Raw genomic sequence first — 20028 nt, 5'->3', positions numbered from 1 at the left:
CACATTCTGCTTACAAGATGTTCCTTCCCATTTGCAGAGGAACCTGCAGAAAGATCTGTAAGACAAGTCTCAGGAGAGAAGAGACTTGGCCCTCTAAAAACCCAGCCAATGGCAGGAAGATCAGATGTATTTTTCTGTCTGCACATCCCTTAAAGAGAGATCTATATAACACATACATACAGCACATTAAGACCTTTCCCTAATTTCTTGATAGGCAGATTGTGAAAAGGACCAAGTCTTTCCTTCTGTACTGGACTAATCTATGATGGATTGACACTGGGAGACCATGTATAGTTGGATCAGCATGGCCAACAGACAGTGAACAGTAAGTAAAGGATGTTTTTTTCCTACAAATATGTAGTTAGTTGTGTTCAAGGCCAGGTGAGGCCAGGTGAGGCGGGGCTCTAAGCAACCTGTTCTAGCAGGAGGTGTCCCCTGCCCATGGCAGAGGAGTTGGAACTGGATGATCTTCAAGGCCCCTTCCAGCCCAAACCATTCCATGATTCTATTCTCTGATATATCCATGATATGCTACAGTTAATCCTTCCTTCATCACCCATCTTGACGTTTCTTTAGCACTATAAAGTGATTAAGTTCTTACTACAGGACATGTCACTTATGTTAACACCCCTAAGAAAAGAGTCAACTGCAAAGGATAACTGTCTTTGACAACTTTGTTTCTCTGCTACTTGCTGGCAACATTTGTGCTAATTTTGCATGTAACAAAGAATGGACAGATAATTAAAGATGCAACCTTTCTTTACTGTTTTCACTGATGCCTTTATTCATATGCATGGTTTTTAATCCCATTTACACCTGCAACAAAGATATGTCTGCAGAGCCAGTTTATAACAGAATCACTAACAGAGTAGCACCTCTCTATATATAAGTGCTAAGTTTCAATATACATTTCTAAGACTCTGAATAAATTAAGACTCTGATTTGAAATCAGAATTTGGAATGCAAAGCAGAATTAGGTGCTATGGAACCACACCACATGAGTCTCAAAAGACACACAGTAGGTGTACAGCCTATGAGTATTTGGGATATAAAAATGGCAGAAAACTTGCAAACAGTCAGAAGTCAGAAAACACAGGAGAAATCCCTTGTTTTATGGAGATGCTTCTAATTTTATCCTCAGGGAAAAAACTGTCAGACATTTATAAATTACATGTGTTCTCAGGCATACATTTACAGAACACAACTCTAAGTTAAAACTTGACATTTTTAGTTATTAAACAGAATGTCAGAGTTAAACTGCTTAAACACCTTCAAGCATAAACACTTTTAAGACAAAACAATGAAGATACTGAGAAAGTTAGTGTCAAGTGCAAGACAAGTTTACCACTATTCTGTTCCTCAAAGGGCAGCAATAATACCAAGTCAGAGCACTATTGACTATCTTTTTTTTGTAATCTCATGCAAACTTGTCACTAGAAAAAGAGAAAAACAGTAACATCAGAATCCTGCTTCTCTACTCATCTAAGGGATTTGACATTTCTCTGGCATCCTTATGTTTTCTGCAGATATGGTCAGTCTTTTGGTGTGCCAAGATGTAAGAGCATGTGGGAAAGTGTGACAGCTTGAAAGCAGTCCCCTATTTATCAGGTTTGCAGGCAGAGCAGCCAGCCCAAGGGGTTTACAGACAATTGAAACAGGGCAACAATTCTCTTTACAAGAAGCTTCTTTCTGAAGCAAATTCAATCCCAAGACTGTTTGGATAGACTTGAGCTGCAAAATAGGCATAAGAATCAGAAGAAAGTTCTCACTCAATTCCTCCTCAATTGCATTAGCATGTTTCAACAACTCCTACAAGGCTCTGAAAAACCTGAACCAGAATGATGAAGGTGTCAAAAGATCAGGATTTACTTTTATCTTCAGAGATGTCTGGAGAAGGTGATTACTAACGTACCCCTTAAAACTGAGGACACTGCTTTCAATCTCCATTTTAATAAAGTTAATTGTGCATGCAAATATAATAATCTAGTATAATCTAATTTAATAAAGGCAGAAAACTCCACAAGGTCAAATATTTCATCTGTGCTCTCACTCTACAGCCAGTATAAGAATTACAAGCAACCTAAGTCTTCCTGAATAAAATGGTTATTAAAGCAGCTTGCTGTATAATTTTGAAGATAAATTCAGTGATATATAAAACAAATACAGTGTTGCATATTAAGCAGTACTAGAGGCTACCAAACCAACACATTTTCCAGCTGCTGAGAAAATCAGCAAAGAGGTAAAATTGCCCAAAAGCTGTTATCATCCCAATAATTTGAAATTCAGCCATTGCTGTATAAAATGAACCCAATTCCAAAAATAAATCAAGAGCAACCCTAAAACCAAACAATACATTTTGGTAAAGAAAAAAATGTATATTAATAAAGGTGACCCAAACAAGAATCATTACAATTGAGACATTACCCAGACATGAAGCTTCTTTAAATACTTCTTAATATTCACTAACTCTATTGTTAAAGGAAATAACATTTTATATCTCATCAGGAGAATAATGAAGCTTCTGTTGTCTTTAAAAGGCTACAGTAAAATTCTCAACAGATTTGTGGAGCTCAATCACTCCAAAGCTAGTAGAATCCAGCATTTCCAAAGGTTTGCCACACAGGTGACATTTGAGGTCAGTCATAAGAAGGCAGAATAAGACAAATAGAAAACAATACATTTCACATTATGGAAACAACAAAACCTATGGAAATATGGTGAAAAAAAAAGTAAAGAAACAATTACCTGGAACAAGCTCCATAACAATATATATAGGCTGTCGTTGCGTGCAGACTCCTATAAGTTTTACAATATTAGGATGATCATATTGTTTAAGTATTCTGCAAAACACACAAGAAGCTTATCATATTAATAAACTTGATTGTACAGGCTGATTAAACATTACAGGAAAATATCTAAAACCTTTAATGTTACTTTAATGGAAGATGTCACTATTGTTATCAAAGAAAAAATATCATTACTGCTATCAAAACCAATGTAAAAAATCAACTAACACTCTGTTTGAAATTAAAATCATAACTGATTCATTAATATATCAGAAATTATTATTATTGTAATTTTACCATTTGTCTATGTGACACTTATCTATAAACTGAAAAATGGCCTGAGAGAACCCTTATAGAACCTACAGATATATAGGTATAGATATAGATAGAACCTATATGATCAGAATTTCAGAGGTGGACCAGAAGCAGAGCTACATCAAAACAGTATGCACAGCTTGCCTGTATGCTTCCCTATTATACTGCTCAAAAGCACACTTGTTCCAATTTTACTTTGAGAGATTAATTAATACAGTAAGTTTTAGAAGACTATAAGGACATCAATTTTGAGAATGAAAAAATTACATCTTTTGACACAATTATTTAGTAAGAACATTTCCAGCCTAAAACAGCATGCTATGATTTGTAAGTAAAAAGAAGAGCAAGAAAAAACTCTACAGAGACCTTCTAACTTAAATGCTCCTTCTGATATTTGCTGATCCTAAGCACCTCCTCTTTTTCCCTTTTTCTCAAGGATCAAGAGTAAAATAGTAACCTACACACACATTTAGCGAAAAATAACATATTCCATTTCTTCAGACCATTTTTTCCTATTAGTGTCAAGCTGCTTAACAAATTACATATCTCTTCTGTTGCCAAGTCACAAGTTTTTTTTAATTATTCAACAGATAGGGTGGCTGATCCTCATTCTATAAACACAGATAGTGTCTTTTATTTTCCAATACTGATCATACTGGCCTGGAAGTGGAAGCTAAAACATATGAAGCCTCATAGCAAAAAGGAGCAATGTGGAAGCCCAGGGCACCAGGAATATTTCTCTCTCTGCTGTGGGGTGCCCTGACCCCCACGGGAGCTCTGACTTTGACCCTCATTCATGGAGAAAGATTCCTAGAGTTCAAGACAGACTAGAATCCACAAAAGTGTGACATAGATTATAGAGAGCAGTGTAGGTGTATCACTTGGTGAGAAATTTAGGTTTTGGGATTTTTAGTATGTTGTGGATGGAAGCAAGATGAAGGGCACAGGGTGTCATCCTGGGTTTCTTCTTCATGCTTCTTCTTCCTTCCTCTTAATGGATTTGGGTGGCATTTTGTAATTGGGCAGAAAAGTCCGCATTACAGGCTCTTTGGGATCAGTGATTCGGTAAAAAGGGAAAATAAACTAGGTGTCTGTTCTTAATTGAATAGTTTAGTCTTAAAATACTTTGTAACAAGAGATTGTTAGCCATCTTGTGCATTCTAATGAAAAGCTGCTGAGCACAAAGTAGTGAGACTGTTTTTCTGATAAGACATAATAAACACCTGAGTCCAAACATGAACTACTATCTCAAGTACTTTCAAACAAGACCCAGAGAAACCAACAACTGGGACCCCAGCAGAGCAAGGTAGTTTAAAAATTATTGCATTTATCTCAAGACAGCCCTCTCCCTGGAGTCTCAGAATCACCTATGCACATCAGCTGACACTCAGAATGCTGTGCACATTGTGTCATGTCTGTAATTTGGAAAATAAGCATATAATCTCATGCTGATTGACACAGTATAAAATACCTCTATTGGAGCAAACTTTTCTTACAAAAAGAAAATTACTAAATGGGGTCTATACCCCACTAAGAAAAGTAATCTGGGCACATTTGATCACCTCTACTAGCCATGAATATAAGGGAGGAGTTGGGCCTGGTACAATCACAGTTAAATTAATAACATCTTCTAGTCTTCTTATCCCAATCCTCATGGCACATCTTAGAATGAAAGCACAAAATTTTATTTTTCAGGCATGGCTTGCTTTGTCAGTGAGATGGTTTCAGCAAGTGAAAATGCTACTGCATTCACGTGTTAAAAATGTCAATGCTTAGTTACCAGAGCGACAGTTGTGGAATGTACTGAGAGAGAGAAAGGAAGAAAAAGTTTGACTTCTGCTTTTTTGAATTTTTCAGAAGGTCAGGTTTTATAAATGCATCTGGTGATAAAAACTGAAAAAAACTGCCACGAATAATTTTAGAGGACCTACCTGGCTTCAGACAGAAATTTTATTTTCAGTTCCTGAGGAAGATCTTCTTTGCAAGTTTTTATAGCAACAGGGGTTTTATCCTTTAATGTTCCTTTATACACCTCACCAAAATTACCCTGAAATCAGGAGAAAAAAGATCATTCTAGGTAAACAAAATCTTAATGAACTGCCAGAAAAAATAATGCCGAGAGCTACTGAAAGTGGACCTGAACTCTAGAAAGTGTTCATGAAGGCAAATGAGATTTTCTTTCAGTATCTGCCCTAACCAAAACGATTCACTCTGACACTGTACATCTATTATATGGACACAGCATATGAGATCTGTTTCAATCTTGCTGGAAAGAGGAAAAAACCACCATTAATTAAGTAATTAGAAATTTCTCATAAAACCACTTAGTAACTTCTCAAATCAACTGGCATTGACTGTAGTACTTTGTTCTTCTTATTCTTACTCCTACACTCTTTCATTTTCACACTATTGTATTTTGTGAATAGTTTTTTAACTTCCAGTCTGGAAGAGACCAAAAAATGATCTCAAAAACTGTGACAAAACACACCAAAATAACATAAACATTTTCATATAAAAGAAAGAAAAAATACAAAATACAAAGAATGAAAACACTGAATATTAATTTTTATCATAAATTAAATCCACTGCAAAATGTATTGTTGGGTACAATGATCCAGAATTTCTTTAAAACCCAAACTCAGCACTGCTCTATAAAGACAAATTTGTGAGGCTCCCATTTGGACAACACTTTAGAAAGCAGCTCCTTTTATAACCAAACAAGTTAGGTTTTCTTTAGCTTTCATAGAAGAAAAATGAAGCAATAAATACCAGAAAAGAATCCACCGAAATGCAAAGATGCATTTTTATTTAATAAAAACAAAAGGAAAATTAATTAGGACACAAACTGAAAGAAGAAGGAAATAGTGAGGTATAAAATACTGGTATCAATGAAAAAAACTCGCAAGAGAAGAAAAAAGAAGAAAACTACAGATGTCACACTTCTACTTAAGCTTCGTATTTCCCAAAGAAAAAAATTCCCAACTCAATTTTGAAGCTATGTCTGATTAATTTCTAGACATACTATACTTCTGTGTCCTGGTGTCTGGGGCTGCATGTGACTTTAAAAAAGTCTGCTGGAGATGTTTTCCTTCCTTTGCTGAGTGATGAAGACTTCATTACATCATGCAGCTGAATTTAGTGCTGCCAAAGTAAGATGACAGAAAAGGAAAAAAAGAAACTCACAGATGGAAAAGAGTAATATGCTTCCAGTAATAAGGGAAGAAATGCAGAGCTGAACATGCCTGCAGAATTATTTCCTGTATGCTGGGACAAGGAAGATGTAGCTGGCAAGTGAGGCTTAGGATCTCTCACAGTCCTTCTAAAGCACTCTACCTCGCTGATGTGAAATGGCATGAGGAGCCCAACGCAAGCAGGTGAGCTGCTCTCAGGCCACTTTTCCTCTACCATTCTAGTTAGAAGTATTTAACTGTGAAATCTAAACCCACCCTAACCTTTATTTAAGTCTTGAAAATGCTTTACTTCTTTATTGACAATATTCAAGTATTATTAGATACATAATTTTTAGTATACCACATTCCTGTCATGCAACTTTCATTTTGTGGGGTATTATGGAATTAATGCTGAGTAAATAAACTGACCCCTGAAGTGAAGGAAAATCTTCATCTTTTCTAAACCTTGCATCTTTTACACATTAAAATTTTGTGATTTCTTCCTCATCTTTTCCAGGCCACTCAAGGTTTTGTAGACTCTCAGATTTCTCACTTCTGTGGTGAATGGCTATAGTTTATTTCACATTTTGTCATACAGATGTGCCAATGTTCCTGTCATTCTTATCTTTTTTAGTATGACCACATCTTCTTAGAGGTGAATGCATAAGAATCATGCTGTGTTCCAATAAAGTTTTTAGCCTGTTCTATATTTTTTAAAGAACATCTTCTATAATTCCTTTAAAATTCTGCATTTCCTTTATTGAATGTTAAAAATGCTTTGTGCAAAAAACATGCAATACACATGTAAATTGAATTTACAAGAAATGCTTTTCAAATTGCTTTAACTGTCTTTACACTAAATCAAAACTAATTCATATTTATTTTTTAACAAGTCAAAGCTTTTTTTGTGGCTGGAACATCTTAATTTTTCTCCCTTGATACTATCCTGTTTAAGAATGTGAAGATCCTGCAGTACCTGTATTTTATGAAGACACAGCTCAATGTGGTCATACTTTTTGTCATCTTAATCTGCCAAAGAGCTTTTTTTCCTGGGAAACAGAAGTTTATAGAAGTATTTTATTTCCCCATTCTCAAATTCCTTACTGATTTTTTTACTGTGTACCATAGTAACAAGGCAATTAACTGCTTTGATTTGTCTCTTTCTCATTTAATCTTATATTCTCAGCTTTTGGAAAATCTTTTCAAACTACTCTGTGTCCAGAGTAGCACCCAAAATGGTCTTTGCAGGTGCAAAGGTGCCAAAAAAGTGAGGAGGTTGCCTGATTTTAAAGACCTGTAGTTTCTAAACAGACTTTGTAAACTACATGTTTATGAACTACATAAGATTTAATAGGATTGTGAAATTATCTAATTCCATCAATGAATTAGTGAAAATAACCATGCACAAGCAATTAGCATTTGTTTTAATAAATAATCATTTAGTCATCTCATCATATCAAATTTTATACACAAATGCATAAACATACACCTGTTTCTCTACGTGTTTTATTTTGCAACATTTTCCTCCAACTACAGAAAGTAAAACAGCCACATCATGCTTTATAGAAATCTAGTTAGCTCTAAACATTTCCAAAAGAGAAAAAAATATAAATGCTAGTGAAATACTTTCAGCACAACCACTATAATGTTTCCTAGCAAGTGTGATTTACATCTGTTTAAAGCATAAGGCTGTCTCGTGTATTAGTGTAAAAAATGACGTAAAAATTATATACCAGGGCAATTTAAAAGAAAAGGTATACAGAAATAGCTTAATGATTACAGTATACTTACTCGAACATTATTTAGCTCACTTTATTACTTACTTTGCCCAGTAATTCACCCAGCGTGACATCTTCATGATTGAGAACCCACTTCTTATCCTATGAAAAGGAAACCAGAATTTTCAGTCTGGGCAAATATGCAAGATACAGTTTCTTTAAGATACATTTCAGCAGAAATGGAGCTGAAGAAGTATTACATTTAGAACACTCAATCACAAGCATACCAAGAAATTTTAAAGCTAAGCATTTCTAATTCAAGAGTTTAGAAATCTTGTTACACAATGAAACAGTGAGTGATACTATATAGCAATTTTTTATTAGAAATTAAGCCTACAACATTATGACATGTAGATAGATTAGCACTATGTAAAGTTTCACAGAAGCTCTGGAAATTATATTCTATTTATCTGATTTTAACAATTAGTCAATTGAAAATTAGATAAGAAAACTTCATTTTAGTATACGAAGTAACTTACTACTAAATAAAAAAAACTCCCACATTTTTCTCCTCAGTGCACATGGAAATGAACTGATCTTTTGACTTGTCAACAAGACACATATTTGCATCTCTTACATCTTTTCTGGAAGTTGGAAATATTACAGGCAACTACTTGAAAAGATAATACATGCCAGGTAATGCATTTGTCCAGGCATTAACCATCCCCCTGTGCTAGGCATTGGTGTCCAGTTCCAGGCCTTCCATTCAGGACAGACATTGAGGGGCTGGAGCATGTCCACAGAAGAGCACTGGAGCTGGGGAAGGGTCTGGAGCAGAAGTCAGATGAGAAGCAGCAGAGGGAGCTGGGGGTTCTCAGTCTGGAGAAAAGGAGGTTGAAGCTAGGTGGGCTTTAGTATCTTCTGCCACATCCCAAATGAAAGGACAAGAGGAAATGGCCTTAAATAGTGCTAGGAGAGGTTCAGATTAGAAATTAGAAAAAAATTCTTCACTGACAGAGTGATTAGGAATTATAGTAAACTGCCTAGAGAGGTCATGGAGTCACCCTCCATGAATTCAGCATGAATTCAGAATTGAACATGAATTCAGCAAATCTAAAAAGGGGTGGGGATTATTGCTATTGTGATTTCTATGCTTTTGTTTGTAAGTATAATGTCACAAGTGTGCATTCTAGAGACTCTCTGAATGCCTCCACTAAACCAAACTCCCAGCACACAACACCTCTCAGTCCCATCCCAAGAATTCCTGTACCCATGCTGCATGGTGAAAACCAATCTTTACTATATCTCTTCCTTGGGTGAGAAACTGTGAGACTTAGGAGGAAATTCTCAATATACAATAGTTTATTTTTCCCCATACACAAGATTATTGGTTAAAACTACAGTCTCACTGATCAAGCATCATAACATATTTCCTTCATCTCACTTGATACTTCTTGCTGAATGAATGTCTCATTCTGTTATACTACAAATAGATAGGAAGTGCCATCCACAACCACACACCCTTTCAATAATAATACTCAAGTTTAAGAAAACCATTTGCAAAGAAAGCTGTAAAAAACCATAAACCCACAAAAATTACTACTTAGAGGTATTAACATAATCGTTTTTAACATTGAAATAAGTGTGCTAAAGCCAAAAAGTTAAAGAATTAAAATTGAATGGATTTTTTTACTCCTTAACTACAAGGATTCTGTGCTTCAGTGAATAACTTCTTGAATAAATTGACAATATGACATTTCAAAAGCTTGTTTATGAAGGAAAAAAATCTGACAATTCTTCAGAGAACTAACCAAAGAAAATAACACCATCAACTGGAATCAAAGTATCTGTTGATGGATTTATTATCATTGTATCTGTACATTACTCATTACCTGTACTTTTTATAAAAGCCTTCAGTCATGTCTTATACCACTTTAACTCATTCATTAATTTATTGTGGTTCTGCCAGGTTTTTCACAATCAAAGAATTATTCAAAGCTTGATCAGCTTTGTTTGATATAACTCCTATAAACTGCACAAAAGCAGTTTCTTCAGCAGACAGTAAGAAAAAATCGAACAGAAGAGAGAGTGATGTACATCATGCCAGTGTACAATTCTGGCACTAAAAAAGAAACAAACCAAACTTTCTGATTTGCAATGTGTTAGATATTAATTTAAATAGTGTTCAAAACACACTGTCATTGGTTTAGATAATTGCCTTTAATTAATAAACTATAATATGAACAGTAAGGTCAAAAATAACATAACATTCTACCACCAGTTTGTAGTCTCACTAAATCTACTTGAATTGCTCTAATATGACATCATTCAGTAATCTGAATAGCTGTCAATAATTAAAGACATCAATAAGGCACACTTATCAATGTCAAAATCAATGTATAAATACTAGCACTCAAAAACAAAGGTTATGAAATAATGTCTCTGTCTGATCATGAAGTTCATAATCTTCTAAAAGTGTTTAATTCTGACTGTGAATAGAATGTAAGGATTTTTCCAGTTGTCGTAGAGTAAATGCCATTACTCTACAGATTAATCAAGTGTGCAAAAGATATTGAAAGTTACAAAAGAAATGTGACAGCAAAATGGACAAAAATATTCTCAAATGTAAGCATATATCAACAGACACTTTAATGCACATCAGTCCAGGACATAGAAATTTTCATTTCAAAAGAGTTAGTTCCTTCTAAATCAAATGGAACAAATCCAGTACATTTTTGCACCTAATCAAAGCAATCTGAATGACAACAAACAGAGCTCCCCAGACTATTAATGCCCACTAATTTCAACCAGAAGGAAGCTGTTTAGGATGCAGCCCTCTTCTTGTGACACTGCTATCAATCTCTCTTTACCTTGTGCTTGTTCAGATTTTTCTCTTGTTAATTTTGGACCACAGAATATAAAAGCACCTCAGAAAAATTCAGTCACACAAATTAGCACTTGAGCATACTCATTTGTAATCTTAATTATATATCTTATTTCCAAATGGGATTACTTGGGAAATCTACAAGCTTTACCACATTCTGCTTTACTTCTGTCCTCTAGCTTCCCCCAGCAGGAGAATTACATGAACGTCACACTTCAAGCACAGGTTTACTAATAAGATGATGGAATCCTATCAGTTTATCTTACCTTTGGAGGTACTGCTACATCTGTTGGTCAAACACTGAGAAACAAAAAGTTAACCAGACAGGTCACAAAGGGGAGAACTTGGTCAGTCTTGAGAGTTACCCTTCCCCAACAGCCAGGCACTTGATAACCCACATCACACACAAGGTTTTCATATGCAGCAGCTTGCTAGTGACTACCTTTCTAGACTCTGGGCCAGCACACTTGTCTGATTTCAACAAAGAGAAGAGTTATTTCAAAAGTTCACAGAATCACACAGAATCACAGATTCAAAAGTTAATTGTAACTGACAAAAACCAAACCTCAAACAGGCCAGTAATTAAAGAAATAAAACTTTCAATTGTGAAAAGGAATGCTTAGAAATAATCAGAAATGTCTCCTTTTACTCATAAAATAAAGTATTCTGGATATACAGTACTCTTTTCCTGGATACTAGCATTCCTTTTATAAAGTTAGGGTGTTTCATAGTTGCCTAGGACATGATAAGGTTCAAATCCTGAACAGTGTTTCGGATTAGGGTAAATCTGGGAGAAAATTTTTACAAGAGGGCTTTTTAGAAAGTAAACTTATATGGGTCTACTCCCTTGCTGGTTTGAGAAGAATTTTTCAGAAAGAAGTGGAAAGAACTTGTTTATTTAACAGGCAAAATACCCCTAGCACACAAAATCAGCAATACCAGATGACAACACTCTTTCATCAATCTGAAAAGGATGACATACTGAGAAAGTCTTTTCTGGGAGTGGTCGCTCTGTTGTCTCTTCCTCCGGCGCTGGGAATAGCTGTTGCAGCTACAAGGTGCAAACTCTTGGTGTTTCCCAGGTCCCAGTCCAGAGCAGGTTTGAATGGTTCCAAAAAAAGGGAAAGGAAAAACAGTCCAGGGAAAGATTTGGACTGCTTAGCTAAACTAATGAACGAGCAGAAGCAAAAAGCAAAAGCAAAGCAGGAGCACAGCAGAAGCAAGAGCAAGAGCAAAGCAAAAAAGCAAAAGCTGCATTATGTACTGCTCCATCTCTGTGTTTCATCAGCTATGGGGGAGCACACAGATAAAAAACCTAAAACAAAACATTCACACTTCAGAGCCAGTCTTGAAGGCACAGAACATATCTAGCATAAACAGAACACAAGATTGGGGATACAAGCATCACAACATCACTTTAGGACATTTTACTCTTTATCTTCATATCGTCAACATACTACTAAACATCATGCATTTTATTAACGTGAAACTTATATCTGTTCTCTCTAAAAATTACAAGCTATACTTATCATGCTCTCATCGCATTCTCACACCAGACTACTGAATCTAGGTTCTATATAACGGAGCTGCAGGATTTTCCACTTTCATTTTACTCACTTAAAACTTTTATCTTTTACTTTCTTAGACTTCCAACACTTACACATTTCTTTCTATCTTATGTCTGTATGATTTAATGTGCAGACAATGGCAGTAACATCTAACAAACAGTGATATTTGCATATCATCTTCACTTTACAATTAGATCTCTCTGAGGTGCACATTGTGTTGTTTTATCTCTTTGCATTATCTACCACGTGTAAACTAGTCCTTGAGCAAGGACAACTCTACGAATGGGTTTGTCTGTACTTGAGGCAGAATTGATTTACACGGTCTTTTCTAACAAACTTCTGACATATACTACTGGGACTTTATCGTATTCAGGGATTCAGATTGGGCAGGACTTGCCTGGTTGGTGGAACTTCAGGTGTTCCACTAACCAGGTGGCTTTTGTTAAATGTTGCTCCTAGTTTTTGAAAGATTCTTTACTTAAGGCTTTTAACTGGGTTTTTAGTAGTCTATTGTACTTCTTTACTTTGCCTGCAGCTGGTGCATGGTAGGGGATATGGTATATTCACTCAATGTTATGTTTTTTAGTCCAGGTGTTGATAAGGTTGTTTTTGAAATGAGTTCTATTGTCTGACTCAGGAGTATTTCAGGAGTATTATGTTTCTAAAGGATTTGCTTTTCAAGGCCCAGGATTGTATTACGGGTTGTAGTATGAGACACAGGGTAAGTTTTTAACTATCTCGTGGTGGCTTCTACCATTGTGAGCACATAGCACTTGCTTTGGTGTGTCTGGGGCAGGGTGATGTAATTAATCTGCCAGGTTTCTTCATACTTGTACTTGGACTACTGCTTACTACGCTATAGGGGCTTTACCTTTCTGGCTTGCTTGATGGCAGCACACGTTTTATAGTTGTGGCTAACTTGTGAAGTATTGTTTATGGTTAAATGTACTCTTTGGTTTCATGCTGACTTATAGGTGGCATTTTTACTTTGATGGCTTGAGGTATTATGGGCTTATTGAGCTAGGAATAACTTTCTTTTGTGTTTTTAATTTAGGTCTATCTTCGACACCTTTATTTTTGAAGCTTGGTCTACTTGCTCATTGTTTTGGTGCTCTTTATTAGCTCTATTCTTGGGGACATGGGCATTTATATGGCAGACTTTCACATGTAGCCTCCCTACCCTGGTAGCAATGTCTTTTTATTTTTCAGCAGCTTAAATTGGTTTTCTTCTACACTGCTAGTTAGCTTCTGTCTACTTCTCCAGCCATCTCCACAGAGCATTGGCTATTATCTATGAATCAGTGTAGAGGTAGAGTTTTGGTTACTTCTCTGTTTTTGCAATGTCTAGGGTCAGTTGAATAGCTTTGAGTTTTGCAAGTTGGCTTGATCTACTTTTTCTTTTAGTGGCTGCTGTGATCTGTCGTGTGGGGCTTTATACAGCTGCTTTCTTCTTCTGATTTATTCTTACAACATGACAGGAACCGTCAGTAAAAAAAGCATAGCATGTTTTTTTTGGTGGCAGTTGGTTATATGGAGGAGCTTCTTCAGCTTGTGCTACTGGCTCTTGTTCTTCATCTGTAACACCAAAATTTTTACTTTCGGGCTAATTTGTAATTACCTCTAAAATCTTAGGGTGATTTAGTTTACCTATACAGGTGTGCTGTGTGATAAGAGCAATCTACTTGCTTCATGTAACACTGGCAGCATGGTGGGTGGAAGGAACTCTGCTTTTGGACATCTACCCTAGTACTGGTAGTCGGGGTGCCAGGAGAAGTTGTGTTTTTGTATTAATTACTTCTGAGATGGCTTGGACTCTTCTATAGGCAGCTAAGATTTTTTTCTTTATTGGAGTGTAGTTAGATTTACACCCTCTGTAGCTTCGACTTTAAAATGTCAGTGGTTGACTCTGAGTCTTAGGTACTTTTTGCTAAAGGCTCCAGGACAAACTATGGTTCCCAGCTGCAGAGTAGGGCATGTTCTTCACTTCTGGTTCTGTCTTGACTGGGCCAAGGGCTACTGCATGAGTGATTTTTTGCTTAATCTGGGCAAAGGCTTGTTGCTGCTCAGGGCCCCAGTGGAAATAATCTTTTTTACGGGTGATTAGGTAGAGGAGGGCTTACGATCTGACTGTATTCAGGAATTTGCAATCTTCAAAAACTTATTAATCTTTTTTACGGGTGATTAGGTAGAGGAGGGCTTACGATCTGACTGTATTCAGGAATGTGCAATCTTCAAAAACTTACGGCATCTAGGAAAGCTTCTCTTTCTTTTTTATTGGTTGGTGGAGACATAGCTGTGATCTTGTTGATGACATCTATCTTGCTACTTTATTCCTAGGAACTGAATCTCATGAGCTGGTTCTTTTACTTTGCTTTTTTTGATGGCCAAACCAGCTCCTAGGAGGATTTGGATGATTTTCTTTCTTTTCTCAAACACTTTTGCAGTTGTGTTTTCTTACACAATGATGTCATCAATATACTGTAGATGTTTTGGAGCTTTACCTTTTTTTAGTGTAGTCTGGATTAATCTATGGCAGATGGAAGGACTGTGCTTCCACCCCTGGGGCAGCTGGTTCCAGATATACTGCACTGTCTTCTACGTGAAAGCAAACCAAGGCTTGCATTTTGCTGCTAGAGGAATGGAGAAAAATGCATTGGCAATATCGATAGTGGCATACCACTTCGCTGCCTTGGACTTAAGCGCATACTGGAGCTCTAATATGTCTGGCATGGCAGCGCTTAGTATTGGAGTCACTTCATTCAATGCATGGTAGTCTATCGTCAGTCTTCATTCTTTTTCAGATTTACGCACAGGCCAGATGGGGCTGTTGAAGGGTGAGTGGGTCTTGTTGACCACTCCTTGGCTTTCTAGCTCCCGGATCATGTTATGGATGGGAATCACAGCATCTCGAGTAGTTTTATATTGTCAACAATGCACTGTGGAAGTGGCAATTGGTATCTGTTGCTTTTCTTTCTTTAGAAGTCTTACTGTAGATGGAGTCTTAGACAGTTCAGGCAAGGTGTTTAATTGCTGGATGTTTTCTGTCACTACAGCTGCTATCTTGAATGCCCACCTGAGCCTTTTTGGGTCTTTGAAATACTCACTTTGGAGATAATTTATGCTCAAAATACATGGGGCCTCTGGACCAGTTACAATAGGGTGTTTTTTCTACTCATTTCTAGTCAGGCACACATCAGCTTCTACTAAAGTGAAATTTTGTGATCTCCTTGTCATACTGGCAATAGAAACGGATTCTGTCTCTACATGTCTTGATGGAATTAATGTGCACTGCGCACCAGTATCGACTAAAGCTTTATACTCTTGTGGTTCTGGTGTGCCAGGCCAACAAATCTAGACCATCCAAAAGACACAGTTTTCCCGTGCTTTTCCTTGGCTAGAGGCAGGGCCCCTCTAAGCTTGGTATCTTTCTTTCTCTGGCCATATGTCTTGGAGGTTCTTTCAAGGGGATTGGACATGTCATCATCATCATTAAACCTGACAGTTCGGCTATGAGCAACTGGAGCTGCTTTCTTTTTGGTGGAACTTCTCTAAGCTCTGTCTTCTTTTAGTTCATGCACTCGTTGGGCCAGAGCAGCAGTGGATTTTTTATCCTATCTCTTCATGTTTTCTCCACAATCATGCAGGAAGAACAACAGCTCAATTCATGGGATGTGCCTTCTCTCTCCATCTAGGCAACATCTGCATTGGGTACCAGAAGTTCTGATCAGTACTGCTGAGATTTGGAGAAGGTATCTTTGTGTCATACTGTTTAAGACTTGTGTCCAGAGGCTGTGAGGGTTAGCTCTCTTCATCAGCCTTTGGTCGATGTGACAGGGATTCCAGATGCCTCGCTTCAGTGCCATCCAGAATTGTACTCTCACTTGCAGCATCTTAAAAACAGATTAACTAGCTAATTATGGATTCATCAGATCGTCGGGTGTAATTCTTCTTTAGGCCACAAAGGTCCTTTAGGGAAAAGGACTTAATATTGGCTTTTGATCTTGCGCTTATTGCTTTGACTTTTATGTCAGGAAGCGCCAAGGGTCTTTTTCTTGCATCATCATCATCATTCACTGGTCAATCGGACTTGTCTGTGCACTATCCACTTCTAGTGCTAGTAGCAACAGATATTGGTTGAGGCTTATTGTCTGGTTTAGCTGCTGGCTTAGGCTCACTATCTGGTTTAGCTGCTGGCTTAGAGCCTGGGGTGTTGGCTTCAGCCTGAGTGACCGGGATAGTTGGTGATTTATCTCCCTGCCCCGCTTCCTCTGTCTGCTGCCCTAGAGTATCTAGCAGTGTGTGATAAGCATATGCCAAGGCCCAGCTCACTGCAATGATCCTTTTCTTCTTAGGGTCATCATGATACTTCTCTTTCAGGTATTTCTCTACCTCAGCTGGGTTCTGAATTTGCTCATGGGGAAAGTCCCAGACTATAGGATCAGAGAATTCTTTCAGGATTTGGCCTATATCTTCCCATTTCCCACACCACTCAGGATTTTTTATACCTGGGTCTACTCCTGGGTCAGGGGTCTCATCAGCCCGTCTAGAAATCTCAGCCCTCCTTCTAGAGAAGCTGTAGACTGTATAGAGGAAGCTTACCAGATTAAGTACCAGAAAAATGGTCTCTTCAATATTCAGGGGAAACTGAACATTCTCCAATAGTGATGTAACAGATTCAGAGGAGAAGAAGGAAAGCAAAGGCTGAAAAACCTCATCCCCCACTCCTACTCTAACAAACTGGGTGCATAACCACAGCCATGAACCATTCATACCTGGAACAGAGCCCAGCATGTTTATAAATTTATTACAAATCATCACCACCAACGCCAGCAGAATAGCTATTCTGGTTACTGCTCCGCTGCTGTAAAAACTAGGTATTAGGGACAATACTAGAGCTATTTTTGGATAAGAAAATAAACCTAGGGACCACAAAGGAATTAAGATCTCAAAAAACTCTAGGGACCAGAAGTGCATGCAAGCCTTCATCCCAAGAGACATTACGAATTCAAAAAGCATGGCTATTAAATGCTTTATACCAACACAGAGAAATGGTAACCAAAATGCACTCAAAACAGGGTTTTTTCCATTCTCTCTCTCACCTCACATTGGGCGCCAAATTTTGTCCTAGATTAGGGCAAATTTGGGAGAAAACTTCCAAAAGGGGGCCCCCCAGAAAGCAAGCCTACACAGCTCCTTCCCCCCTATCAGTTCAAGAAGGATTCCTCGGAGAGAAGTGGAAAGAACCTGTTTATTTAACAGGCAAAATACCCCTAGCACACAAAATCAACAATATCAGATGACAACGCTCTTTCATCAAGCTGAAAAGGATGACATACTGGGAAAGTCTTTTCTGGGAGTAGTTGCTTTACTGTCGGTCTCTCTGGCACTGGGGATAGCTGCTGCAGGCCCACAAGATGCAAACTCTTGGTGTTTCCCAGGTCCCAGTCCAGAGCAGGTCTGAATGGTTCCAAAAACGGGCAAGGAAAAACAGTCCAGGGAAAGATTTGGACTGCTTAGCTAAACTAATGAACGAGCAGAAGCAAAAGCAAAAGCAAAGCAGGAGCAAAGCAGGAGCAAGAGCAAGAGCAAAGCAAAAAGCAAAAGCTGCACTATGTACTGCCACATCTCTGTGTCCCGCCAGCCATGGGGGAGCAGACAGATGAAAAACCAAAACAAAACACTCACTCTTCAGAGCCAGTCTTGAAGGCACAGAACATAATATACAGCAAAACCAGAACACACGATTGGGGATACAAGCATCATAACATCACCCTAGGACAAACAGTTAGCACAGATTCAATTGCTCATCAATCCTTACTTCAATGAGCATACAGTGGAGTTGTGTGCAAGGCACTGAGAACAGTTTGAACAGCAGATGGTTGCTGCAATAAATGAAATCTCATTTTTCCTTTTCTGAGCTATGAGAGTAAAATCTTATCACTATTACCCTAACATCTTCAAAAAAAAAAGGGCGGTTTTTCTCCTGCCCATCTCCCTTCATTAGGAAAAGGAGATGACTTTGATTACGTCAAAGAGATCACAAATTACTACACCAGGAAGAAAGCTTACAAATTATCTGCAGTAAATTATAACAGCTTTCAGTAAAATAGAAACAATAATCATGATCTCATACTTAGTGTTCAAATTCCCTTAGGATTATTTTTCTATAATTCTCAGTAACGATTTCAATCATTAAGAATTCTAAAATGGTACTTTTTCAAATTAAAAACCAGCCGTAAAGCAATTAGAAAATAAACTTTTAAAAACAGATGTTTTGAGAATTAGTTATGAATTTCTGAGCCTCACCTTAAATATTTGGTTCTAAAAATTTCACAATTTCTAAAAGGAGAGAGAAAAGGGAGGGGGAAAAAAGACACCTGTGCTTGTATTCAGTTTCAGAGAACCACCAAACAACACCAAGATGCTTACCCAAACTCCAAAGCAAGATTTTTCGAAGAGGAAGAGTGAGGAAATCCTGATCAGGTTCCAACACAGTATGAGTAAGTAAGACCTTTATGTTATCATCGCTGTTATTTACTCATCTTGTGTTCTCTGTCACATTATTTACTCTTCCTAGTTCAGAAGGCAGTACCTATAGCAGACACTGTCACTATTTTTCATCTTAATTGTAGATGTAGCAAAAGTGAAAAAGGATAAAAAACTTTATAGGCTGGAAACTTTAGCACAGCCCCAGAAGGAATAAACCAATCTCTTATTGCTTTAAGAGAACTCAAAACATATGACTTTCCAATCTTTAGAATCTATCCCAGCACAGCATGTGGCATTTATGAAAAACCTAAATATCCCTCCCCTTTCCCTCATCCTTAACATACATGAATTCTTAACATTCTTCTAAAAAAATCTCAAAATAGAGGGATATTGTCAACATCTCAGGAGTCAAGTGCATAAACACACATGATGCCTGTTTCTTCATGTTTGAAGCAGAAAAAATGCATCAAAAATACTCTGGAAAGTACTATTTGCTCTCCTTCTTCCAAATTAAATAGGAAACATCAGTAGTATGAATTGCTGCAGCTAAGAGCTATTTTTCCACATCAACAAAAATGGAAAGTTAATCTTTCATTTCCAATACTAAGCATAATTGGAGTAAAATTCTTTTTATGGCTACGAAAATCAGAATCACAGACAATTTTCATCAGATGGGTATTCAAATCTCACTTATCAGAACTTGATGAACCAGACCAAAAAAAAAAAAAAAAAAAAAAGGTAACAGCTGTGTACATGCAGGTAGGGCTTATCAATGTAGGAATGAGAAACTGTCTTTTTAGAGAAGAACTATTTTTGATACCACCTATGCCAGTAGATCTAATGTTCATATCAATTTCATGAATCATAAATTATGTGTTTCAAGTCCTTCAGATTAAGTACAGAAAAAAAAGGCAGCTGATGGGAAAGATTTTTTTATAAAAAAAGTGGGTTATACAGGAGGGATTTTGAAAAACCTCACTGGCAACTTCTTTAAAACTGTTTGAGAATAAAGATTCATGAGCTGTAAAAATTGTTATGGAAGCTGCTTTGCACTATTAACAGCACTGCATTAACCACACTGAAGAAACTCAGTGTGAG

General features: G+C 37.2%; 1 protein-coding gene across 4 annotated transcripts in view; it reads right to left on the bottom strand.

Annotated features, from left to right (window-relative positions):
* The window catches only part of FER (FER tyrosine kinase), a 152224-nt gene that overhangs the window by 48376 nt on the left and 83820 nt on the right, over nt 1–20028 (bottom strand). For 3 of the 4 annotated variants that reach the window (XM_041395879.1, XM_041395880.1, XM_041395881.1), the window contains 3 exons: nt 8095–8151; nt 5033–5148; nt 2746–2840 (listed from right to left, as the gene is read on the bottom strand). In XM_041395879.1, coding sequence (XP_041251813.1) covers nt 2746–2840; nt 5033–5148; nt 8095–8151 — 268 coding nt within the window. Of the gene's footprint in view, nt 1–2745; nt 2841–5032; nt 5149–8094; nt 8152–20028 lie in introns of those variants that run through there. The other variant, XR_005952028.1, reaches the window with a different exon arrangement.

This window comes from Onychostruthus taczanowskii, unplaced genomic scaffold (assembly GCF_017590055.1).
Source record: "Onychostruthus taczanowskii isolate IOZ18803 unplaced genomic scaffold, ASM1759005v1 scaffold120, whole genome shotgun sequence".
NCBI lineage: Eukaryota > Metazoa > Chordata > Aves > Passeriformes > Passeridae > Onychostruthus > Onychostruthus taczanowskii.
Note: the sequence above shows the minus strand (reverse complement) of the source record. Positions and strands in the feature narration are given on the sequence as shown.